The sequence below is a fragment of the Danio aesculapii genome, chromosome 1 (genome assembly GCF_903798145.1).
Source record: "Danio aesculapii chromosome 1, fDanAes4.1, whole genome shotgun sequence".
NCBI lineage: Eukaryota > Metazoa > Chordata > Actinopteri > Cypriniformes > Danionidae > Danio > Danio aesculapii.
Genome location: NC_079435.1, coordinates 59,735,774 through 59,748,273, shown reverse-complemented (window position 1 = coordinate 59,748,273; position 12,500 = coordinate 59,735,774). Strand labels below are relative to the sequence as shown.

The 12,500-nt window shown below is 35.7% G+C and overlaps 1 protein-coding gene across 1 annotated transcript in view; it reads left to right on the top strand.

Annotated features, from left to right (window-relative positions):
• Positions 1-12,500, top strand: part of farp1 (FERM, RhoGEF (ARHGEF) and pleckstrin domain protein 1 (chondrocyte-derived)) — a 118,514-nt gene that overhangs the window by 93,790 nt on the left and 12,224 nt on the right. The window contains exons 20-23 of the mRNA XM_056453920.1: positions 2,190-2,279; positions 5,080-5,162; positions 5,846-5,958; positions 10,362-10,525. Of these exons, the coding sequence (XP_056309895.1) occupies positions 2,190-2,279; positions 5,080-5,162; positions 5,846-5,958; positions 10,362-10,525 (450 nt within the window). The remainder of the gene's footprint in view (positions 1-2,189; positions 2,280-5,079; positions 5,163-5,845; positions 5,959-10,361; positions 10,526-12,500) is intronic.

Sequence of the window (12,500 nt, the reverse complement as noted above, 5' to 3'; positions counted from 1 at the left end):
CATGGCATTGTCCAGATAAACAGAAAAGTTTTGGAAAAGTCATGGAAATTAGTCTAACAATTATCTGTATAGTTGAATTAGCGCTGCACGACATTAGAAAAATCTGACATTACTGTATTTTGTATTTCTGTGCGATGTGAATACAATTTCACCAGATGATTTAACAGGTTTATTTGGATTGACTGAGGGGATTTTGTAGAGAGTGAATCTCGAATAATATATAGCAAATACATCACAAGCATAGATAAGTAAAATATAGCAAAGACACAAGTGAATTATAGTTTAATAATAATCAACACTGCAAAGTATTCATTGTATAGACCTTTTTCTTGGAACGCAAATTTACCCATTATGCTTTGCGTGTATGCGCAAGGAGAATGCTAAGAACTTCCGGTCGGCAGCTCATTTGGATATCACACACACACACACACACGCACACACACGCACACACACACACACACACACACACACACACACCATCCATTTCACACCCAAATCACATACACACACACAATCCATTTCACACCCAAATCACATACACACACACAATCCATATCACACACATATCGAATACACAACTCCCACATAATATATGCATACACACACACACACACACACACACACAAAATGCACACATATTACACATCACATACACATAAACACATTTGGACAGCTTTGAAATGATAGTTTTAATCTATTTTACCTGCATTTATCTTCTCTAAACTGATACTGTTGTCGATCAGCGCCACCTCCTGGACTGATCAATTAAAAATGGGATCTAATAGGATGGAAAACAACTCGTCACCTTGGAATTATAAGGTTATATCTGCGTTCTGAATGATTTTCAGATATTGAGCTTCAGAGTTGTTGCATTCCATAGCAAACAGTATGTGTGGAACATTTGTTTGTTAAATAAAATGTCTTAAAATGTAAACAACTTGCATAAAAAACATCCCATAATGTAAATAATTAGTCATTTAATAAGAATATGTCAGTAACTCAATTTTGACAAAAATGTCAGTAATTATAATATAACTCTAAGGTGACGAACTGCTGTGAGGCATTTTCCCCTCGTGGTCAGACGGCGTCTTCTGCTGTTTAAATGAAGCCTCGTCATCGCTAAAGTCACCTGTACTGTCCCACTAACACACTGATTTAATAACTGTGACAAAGTGAAAATAAATTGACATTAAATAGCCATTAGTTGCTGCTGTGGCAGTGAATGAGTGAACGAACCAAAAAATAAATAAACAAGCAAACGAGTCACTGTAATATAAATCTGCTGCAATTAGTTGGTTATTAGTTGGATTAGAATCTAGTCAGACTGAATTGTTTGCTGTATTTATTGATTGCAGTGAGTAGTGGAAAGCAACTTAAATGTTACTATTTTGTCATTTAATTATTAATTAATTCTTTAAAAAAAAATTACATTTTTATTATTTATTTTAATATTTTCATTCATTCATTCATTTTCCTTCGTCTTAGTTTCTTTATTAATCTGTGGTCGCCACAGCAGAATGAACCGCCAACTTATCCAGCATATGTTTTACACAGCGGATGCTTGTCCAGCTGCAACCCAGTACTGAGAAACACCCATACACACTCATTCACACTCATACACTACAGCCAATTTAGTTTATTCAATTCCCCTATAGCGCATGTGTTTGGACTGTGGGGGAAAACGGAGCACCCGGAGAAAACCCACACCAACACGGGGAGAACATGCAAACTCCACACTGAAATGCCAGCTGAGCCAGCCAGGACTTGAACCAGCGACCTTCTTGCTGTGAGGCAACAGTGCTAACCACTAAGCCACCGTGCTGCCCTAATTATTTTTATTTATTATAATTATCCATTATTCATTTTAATATATAATGGGGTTTTTTATGTGCTGTCATTAAAACGTTTATTTAATATATATATTTTTATGTGTATATTTTAAATGCATTGTTTCTATTTCATGGCTGTTTTTATTATTAATAACATTGTCTTCATTAACAAAAAGCTAAAGATATGACACTGAAAAACTAAGCTAAACTAAAGATACAAAAGTAATACCGTGATATTTTTACTTAGAATGCCTCTTTAAGTTTTAAGAGATCAAAACTAATGAAAATAATGCATGAATATTGGACATTTTTCTTATGAATCTGTATTACATGTTTGTATGTTTGTGCTTTTGTGTGCAGTTCAGTGATGTTGTGATGTACACAAGTCGAGGGATGACGGCCTCCAATCAGTTTAAAGTTCACGGTCAGCTTCCTCTCTACGGCATGACGGTGGGTCCGATTTCAGTCGTTTTACACCACAACATGAACACTGAAGATCTTTCAGCTTTATACAGTCAAACCAAAACATTACTCGGATATAATCTTTGATATATGTTGTACTTGAACAGGGGTAGGGAACCTATGGATCGGGAGCTCTTTGACCAAAAATATGTGGCTCTCCAGCTGTCTCCCTTCAATAAAAAATTAAAACTGTCACTAAAAATCAGTTTCCCATTGAAAATACAATTAAAATTACCTTTTTATTGTATATTCTTACAGCAAAATTAATAAGAATAGGAATAAAAGGACGTTTCATCCAATACACATGTGTGGAGCTGTGGATTAACTTGAATCGCAACACCAATAAAGAGCATGCAACTTACATTCTTATGGTAACCTTGCATGTAAATTCAAACAACATTCATGAGTGCGGATGGCCAAAAGAGAGAAATTCTATAAATGATCCTTTCTTAATACATGGACTTGTTAACATGTGATGCTTCATATATATCCCCAATGGCTCTTTAAATAAATGAATTCGCCAAATGAATCTGAAATGGCTCTTTGCCAAAAAAAGGTTCCTGACCCCTGTCCTAGAACATGCAAGACTCTTTAGTTTATTTATGTGCATTTGAAGTTAAAATATTAGCCTTGCTGTGAAATTTATATTTGTTTTAAAATATTTTATGTTTAATAGAGTACAGAATTTTTTTATTATTTCCTATAATATTATTTGTTTAGGCCAGGGGTCATCAAACTTGTTCCTGGAGGGCCGGTGTCCTGCAGATTTTAGCTCCAACCCTAATCAAACACACCTGAACAAGCTAATCAAGGTCTTACTAGGTATATTTGAAACACCCAGGCAGGTGTTTTGAGGCAAGTTGAAGCTAAACCCTGGAGGGACACCGGCCCTGCGGGACCGAGATTGGTGACCCCTGGTTTAGGCAATGGTTGGTTTTTTTTATTTGGCTGGAATAAAAATCTAGATACTTTTTAAGGTCAATATTATTAGCACCCTTAAAATATATAACTTTCACTGGTCTACAGAACAAACCACTGTTATACAATGCCTGATTAACCTAGTTATGCCTTTAAATGACACACAAGCTGAATAGTGGTCTCTAGAAATATTTCTTCAAATATTATGTACTGTCATCATGGCCAATGCAAAGAAATAAGTTATTAGAGATTTTTTATTAAAACACAGATATGCAATCATCCAAAGCATTCAGATGGAGGCGTTGTGTTACGACTTTCAAGTTTGGCACGAGGGTTTAAAAGAGGTAACATTTAATGTGATTAAATTCTGTGGTGAGTCAAAGTATCAAAACGACAACCAAAATACTGCAAAAATAAGTGAATTTATTTACAAAAGTGAAAATTATTTACAAGATCTCACAAAAGAAAATCAATCAATCAATGTATATTATGGATGGGGGAAATGAGAATTAAGTGGCGCCAAATAAAGAAAGCAATATAACAGAAACCCCAAATCTAGCTGAAATTTACCCTCTAAACTATCTGATAGAAAATAAACAACCTAAACATCTTCAGCGTTTTCACGCTATAACTAAAACTACTCTTCTCACCAAAAATACGGAGAAAACTTACAGCGGGTGGCGCTCACTTCTAAGCTAGTGTGTTTAGACAGTGGAGCCATCTGTGTGATGCGATGTGTATGTCACGTGACATCTAAGTATGACACCAGACCAAGGTTTTTTATATCCTGGACCTGGCCGAATCCTGAGCAGCTACTGTGATGGTCATGGAGGAGTGGAGAACATGAGACTGATTCCTGTGACGCTCCAGAGACAGACGAGTCTTCGCTGAGGCCAGCTTCCAGCCTCCGCCACTGAGACTGCAGCTCTGCACAAACGTTTGGCCAGCGGAGAAATTAAAATGGTCGTGCCCAACTGAGCCTGGTTTCTCTCAAGGTTTTTTTTCTTCACTTCCGCCTTTAGTGAAGTTTTTTTTCCCTCTCCGCTGTCGCCACTGGCTTGCATGTTTCGGGATCTATAGAGCTGAGCATCATTGGATTTGCTCTTCAGTGTTTGGACTCTCAGTAGTGATTATTAAACCACACTGAACTGAGCTCAACTGAACTGAACTTAAACACTACAAACTGAACTACACTGTTCCTATTTACTATGACCTTTTATGTGAAGCTGCTTTGACACAATCTACATTGTATAAGCGCTATACAAATAAAGGTGAATTGAATTGAATTGAACCAGAGATCAGGGAATTGTCACATATACACATACAAGACGATAACAGCGACCAAAAACAAGACCAAAATCAAAACTCTAAATTCACATCAACATCATAGCACATAACAACAAGCCAAAACACACACAAAAAGGCAAGCAAAGAGAAAGCAAGCAAGACAGTGCAGAGCAGAACGAGCTTCCCCACTCGCGTCCCTTTAAACTTTGAGCTCCTATCCTGATTGGTAGCGATGTTGATGATGTCACAGGGTAGAATGGAGATTGACGTCTTCACGGACGAATGGGATACTGGAATAGGTGATCCTGAGAATTGACACAGAGAGAGAGAGAGAGAGAGGATGGAGTGAGCGAGAGAGAGAAAGAGAGCGCACACACAAGCAAAACATACAGGCATATACATTATGACTGTAACACCTTGCATTTAATAGACACCTTTTTTTATTTGTAAACTTCTGTCTTAATGTAAACATAATGAACACTTCTCATCTAGAGCATCAGACACAGGAGTTCTTCATGCAGAAATGAGTCTCGTTTGAGTGATTTTGACTAGAGTCTCTCTGTGTTTGTCTGTGTTTGTTCAGATTCGGGAGAGCGAGGACGAGTGGGGCGTCCCATATTCCTTCACTCTGTTTGGACAGCGGCAGTCTGTCGTCGTCGCTGCCAGGTAAACTGCACAAACTAACAGGGGCGTAGCTAGTGGGGTGAAAAGGGGGACAGAGTGCGTTGAGCCCTGGCAATTTAGGGGCCCTGCGGCGGGAAACCCCCCAGCCACTAATGACGAGGGGGCTCACTAAAATGTTTTGTGTATAGGGTCCAAAAAAACAAATCTGGCAACGCCCCTGCAAACTAGTATATATTCATTCATTCCTTTTCCTTCAGCTTAGTCCCTTTATTAATCCGGGGTCGCCACAGCGGAATGAACCGCCAACTGATCCAGCATATGGTTTACACAGCGGATGCCCTTCCAGCCGCAACCCAACACAGGGAAACACCCATAGACATTCATTCACACACACACACACACACACTATGGCCAATTCAGTTCATCAATTCCCCTATAGCGCATGTGTTTGGACTGTGGGGGAATCCGGAGCACCCGGAGGAAACCCACACCAACACGGGGAGAACATGCAAACTCCACACAGAAATGTCAACTAACCCAGCCGGGACTCGAACCAGCGACCTTCTTGCTGTGAAGCGATTGTGCTACCCACTGCGCCATTAATATTAGGTGCTGTTTTTGATTACATATGGCAGTCTATTTCCTTCTCACCCTGCCTAGTAGCACTCCAGAAGTGCAGTAGAGCTCATTATCAATGCTGAATCTCCATCTGTGTTTGTCCTCAGCTCAGCGTCAGAGATGGAAAAGTGGATGGAGGACATCAGGATGGCCATCGAGCTGGCAGACAAGAGCAACGGGCCGACCACTGAGATCCTGTCCAGCAGCTTCAGTGACAGCAGTGAGTCTCTCAAACACACACACATACACATACACTCATACATGCATACACAACACACACATTTATGCACCACACAAACATTTATGCACAACATAGTAAGGCAAGCCATTTTGATTTATTTTCAGGATATGCATTCTTGATATCAAATAAGTGAATTGTTGATATCAGTATCACATTTCAACTAATAACAACGTTAATTCTTGATATCAGCAATGATGTCACCATTCGCAGAAATACAATTGTTGATATCAAGAATTTAATTCTTGATATCAAGAATTGATATCCTGTTATCAATAAAAGACAAAACGGCAATTCTGGCTAGCCGTTTTTACTTTTATTGCTTAACCGGATATGAATTGTTCATGTCAAGAATTAATTCTTAATATCAACAACTTAATTGTTAATATCCAAAATGCTAATTGTTGATATCAGGAATTGCATTTCCACTAGTAACAATGTTAATCCTTGATATCAACAATTCAGTTCGTCTAGTTGAAATGTTCATTCTTGATATCAGGAACTGAATTTCAACTAGTAAGAATTAGAGTTATTGATATCTGTGTATTTTCACTAGTTAAAGGTCACCATAGACTGCCATTCAAATTTAATTGTTGATATCAAGAATTGATTTCTTACTAGTTAAAATTTCAATTTTACATATCAGAAGTACAATTCTTACTTGTAAAAGCATTTCTTTTTGATATCAGTTGTCATATGGATACTAGTGCAAATGTCTATTGATATCAACAATTGAATTGTCACTAGTAATAATGTCAATTCCTGATATCAAGAACTTAATTTCACTAGTTGAAATGTTAATTCTTGATATCTGCAATTATATTTCAACATGTTACATTTGTTATTACTGATATCTAATAATGTATTTCTGATATCAACAGTTAGGGAAGTAATTTATGATATCTAAAATTACTAATCTCACTAGTAACAATTACATGGTACAACCCTTCCTACTCCCCAAGAACTGTACTTATCCAGAGCGAGCAGAAGGGCTGCCAAAATCACTCTGGACCCCTCACACCCAGCACACTGCCTCTTTGAACTTTTACCTTCTGGTTGACGCTACAGAGCACTGCGCACCAGAACAGCCCGACACAGAAACAGTTTCTTCCCTCAGGCAATCCATCTCATAAACACTTGATGATAATAATTGTGGAGCCAACATCACTACTTGCTATACACTTTTATACACGTATACACTTATTTAACAACACACTTTACATGCCAATTTGCACATAACAGCTGCACATATAACGTTGTATATAGTAACATACCTGTTCATACACTTGTCAATCTGTATATTTGCACTCACTACTTACTTCTATTTTTAAAAAATATATATTTATTATCTGTTTTTTGTCCTGTCTCTGTAATCCTGTTGCACTGTAGAAACTCTGTCACCAAGACAAATTCCTCGTATGTGTGAACATACCTGGCAATAAAGCTCTTTCTGATTCTGATTCTGATACATTCATGATATCAGAAATGAACATTGTCACTAGTGACAAACCAATTGTTGATATCAAAAATGAACATCTTTACTAGTTGAAAAGTATTTCTTAATATCAACTATTCAGTTTTGATATCAACAATTAAATTTTTGATAGCAAGAATTGCATTTTAACTAGTAAGAAATCAATTCTTGATATCAACAATTAAATTTGAATGGCAGCCTATGGTGACCTTTAACTAGTGAAAATACAATTCTTGATATAAAAAAGGTAATTGTTGATATCAACAATTCAGTTTTTGATATCAACAATTACATTTATGATATCAGCAATTACCTTTTTAATATCAAGAACTGAATTGTTGATATCAAGAATGCATCCTGAGAATGAGTGAAAGTCAAATTGGCTTGCCATAAACACACACACATTTATTTACACACATTTATTCCAGTGTTCTCGCTATAACTGATTTGTCTTGTTGAATTGTTGTTGTCAGTCAAACTGTGATTATGGGCTTTTGACGTTGATGTTTTGCTGTGTCATGCAGTGATATATCCTTGTGTTTATGAGTGTGTTTGTGCAGCATTAACAGCAGTTGTGTGTTTGCGCTGAATCTCAGCTTCACAGGTCTTCACTGCTGCTCTTTCTCCTCAGCTTTACTCTTCTGAAAGTCTTTGATGGTGTTAATCTCCTGGTCTAGGCGCCGAGCTTGATGCCATTGTGATTTTACTGTTTGTTCTGTTTTCTCTCATGATTCTGATGCTTGAAGTCGTATCCGATTTCAGCAGGTTTTTGTTCATTGTGTCTCATGAAAACCTTTCTGACTACAAACAGCAACCTGCTTCATACTGAACGCTGCAGTTACTGATTTATTCATAACTTTCGTCATCCATTTATGCAGTGTAGTTATGGCCGGGCAAAGATTAAATGCAGCCAAAATTAAAGTTCATTTTGACTTAGTAAATATACACAGTATGTTGGCTACAATAGCCTAGTGGTTAGCATGTCGACAGTTCGATTCCCGAGTTCGATTCCCAGCTCTTGCTGACCATTCCCCTATCTCTGCTCCCCATACTTTCCTGTCTGTAGATCTCCGCTATATATATATACAGTACATACATGTATTATGCATATATAAATACACGCATACATGCATATATTTCAGAAAAGATAATTAATAATATATATATATATATATATATATATATATATATATATATATATATATATATATATGATACAAATGATATAGTAATATAAATATCTATACAGTTTGCATGTTCTCCTCGTGTTGGCGTGGGTTTCCTCCAAGTGCTCCGGTTTCTCCCACAGTCCAAACTGATTCGCTATAGGGGAATTGTAGAAAATAATTTGGCTGTAGTGTATGAGTGCCAATGTGAGTGTGTATGGGTGTTTCCCAGTGATGGGTTGCGGCTGGAATGGCATCCGCTTTGTAAAACATATGCTTGAATAGTTGGTGGTTCATTCCGCTGTGGTGACCCCTCATAAATAAGGGACTAAGCCGAAGAAAAAAGAATGAATGTATGTGGGTGTATTACGTATACAGAACATAATAAATATATATAACACACACACACACACACACACACACACATACACATATTATGTCAAAAAACTTATTTTGAATGCAATTATTCATGATTAATCTTTGCCCAGCACTAAATATAATGCCTTCATTAATCATTATAATAATAACAATAACAACATTGTAAATGATGCATATACTAATATTTAAAGAATTTTATTTACTTCAAAAAATATCATTATTACAATTGGTTTCTTACTCTTAGTATAGTAAAAATTGTAATGATAATTTATTTTGATATTGTGTATATATTTAATGTATAATGCATATATTTGTAATAATAATAATAATAATAAAATGAGTAAGATTTTGGATGTTGGATATATATTAATATATTAAGTTGTTTTTTTTACATAATATGTATTTAATGGGTGTCGTGGTGGCACAGTGGGTAGCACAATCGCCTCACAGCAAGAAGGTCGCTGGTTCGAGTCCCGGCTGGGTCAGTTGTCGTTTCTATGTGGAGTTTGCATGTTCTCTCCGTGTTGGTGTGGGTTTCCTCCGGTTTCCCCCACAGTCCAAACACATGCGATATAGGGGAATTGAATAATCTAAATTGGCTGTAGTGTATGTGCGTGTATGTGTGTGAATGTGAGAGTGTATGGGTGTTTCCCAGTACTGGGTTGCAGCTGGAAGGGCATCCGCTGCATGAAACTTGCTGGAATAGTGTGTGGTTCATTTCGCTGTGGCAGAATATTTATATATATATATATATATATATATATATATATATATATATATATATATATATATATATATATATATATATATATATATATATATATATATATATATATATATATATATATATATAATATACATATTATATATATATATATATATATATATATATATATATATAATATACATTTTTATTACTATTAATAATATTATTGTTTTTATTATTATTAATAATATTATTACTTTTTTATTATTATTTTAATTTTGTTTCATTTGTTTAATTTCAACAAAAGATTTATTTATTTTTAATCATTTTTTTGTAATGATAAACTAATCCAGATTTATTTCTCCAGCTTTCTTTCCTCATATTTACCAAAGGTGTCAGTATTATAAGCAGAACAATTAAAAGTCTGATGGCTTTTTATTTGCATGCTGCTGTTTTTTATGTAACTATTAACTACTATTTTTATCTGCTGTGGGTTATGGATGAAATATGGTGATTCTAATAGTTTAATAAAATATATTTGACTTTTTGTACCCCCCGTCATTGTCCCGGGACCCATTGTTGTAGAGCACCACTTTATTTTGCTTCTCTGTAATGCTGATTTTTTTCCCCATGTTAAACTATGTTCCTCCACATCTCTCAGAGCCTCCTGAAGACTGTAGCGCAGACCAGGAGTCAGAGGATGACCTCAGCTCCTCTCGATCCTCTCTGGAGCGCCAGACTCCTCACCGTGGTAATACTACGGTACACGTCTGCTGGCACCGCAGCACCAGCGTGTCCATGGTGGACTTTAGCGTAGCGCTGGAGGTATCAGAGCGCAGCCGTCGCCTTCAGAAAACATGTCTGTGTGTGTGTGTGTGTCTGTGTTTAACCTCTGTCTCTGTTTCCTCTGGAGCTTCTGCTGTTTTTCTCCTAATTGGTCCCACATGGAATTCATGCACCGTTCCCACATATGCACTCATGTAGATCTGAAATTAAATGTGTTTGGTGAAGCAGAGCGTTTCATTTGTATCTGAAAGCATTAGCATATTCATGTGCTTTACTGTGAGGGTGTTGAAATAATGAGCGTTTTTCTGTTCATGCTAAGTATTTTCTGTTATTATCCACTTAAACTATTAATAAAATTAGCGTGATACAAGATCAGTTAACTGAAAAGCAGCATCCTCATATTTTAGAAGAGATTCGTTTAGCAAAATCTTAGCCGAGTGCTAAAACATGCTTGGCTAGAAATTACTGTTAGCATTTTGATGAGACATGTTTGAAACGTGCTAGCAAAATACAAATTTATGTTAAATTAAGCCTGGTTGCTAGATGTTACTGAAACATTCTGAGTTGAAAACATGTCAAAATATATTGTCAATTTGTCAGTAACATGTTAAAAATTGTAAGCCATGTGTCATAAACATGCTAACAAAATGGTGATGCACTTTAGCCACGTGCTAAAACATGGTTGATATGTTACTTGGTTACAACATGGAAATTCCTGCTAACAGTTTGGTAAAAGACATGCCATCTAAATGTTAATTTTTGTTATCATATTAAGCCTTGTGTTAAAACTTGCTAGAAATATCCTTGCAACATTCTCAGTTGTTAACATGTCGAAATATGGTAAAACAAATTGTCAACATGCTAATTTGTTAGTAACATGTTAAAAATTGTTAGTCATGTGTGATAAACATGGTAACAAAATGATGATGTATTTTAGTCATATGCTAAGACATGCTTAATCTAACTTAGCTACAACATGGAAAATCCTTCTAACATTTTGTTAAAAGATATGTTAGAAAACATGCTAGCTAAATGCTAATTTGTTAGTCATGTTCTAAAACTTACTAGAAACATCTTTGATAATTTGGCATCATGTTGTTTTGTTTGTAGCATTTTAAAGACTGTGAGCAATATGTTAAAAACATGTTAACAACATGATGGTTCATGTGCTAAAACATGCTTGATATGTTACTTGGGTGCAACGTGGAAATTCCTGCTAACATTTTGCTAGAAGACATGTTAGAAACATGCTAGCAAAATGCTAATTTGTTAGCTTTGTCTTAAAACTTGCTAGAAACGTCTGACAAATTCACAACATGTTGATTTGTTAGTAACATTTAAAAAAAATGTATGCAGCATGTTACAAACAAGCTAAAAGCATAGTGATTCGTGCTAGCCATGTTTTAAAACATGCTGTAGATGTTACTTGGCTAGAACATAGAAATTCCTGTTAACATTTTGTTAAATAATATGTTAGCAAAGTACTAATTTAAGTTAGCCTTATGCTAAATCTTCCTAGAAACATTCTTGCAAGACATGCTAACATGTTTAAATATGTTAAATCAATTTTTGCCAACATGCTAAATTGATAGTAACATTTTAAAACATAATCAATGTCAAAAAATGTCAGAAATTCATGCTAGAAATGTGTGCCAACCACTGCTAGAAACCTGCTAATTCACTTTAACATCGTGTTAAAATGTGCTAATGACATACTTAGCATGTTGACATGCTAACCCATGTGCTAAAACATGTTACCCATGTGCTAAAACATGTACAAGCAACATGTTCAGTTATGCTAGCTATGTGTTAAAATGTTAGAAACATGCTAGCAACAAGGTTACTGACATGTTAGAAATAATAAATAAGCAGATTTTTACAAATAAGCTGAAAAAAAAAACATGTAATTCAATATAGGGTGTGCTAACTTTTTCACAAGATTAATGTAAATTTGTTAGCATTGAGGCGCAAACTAACGTTCAAGGGCTCTTTATGTAACCTGAATATAATGGAG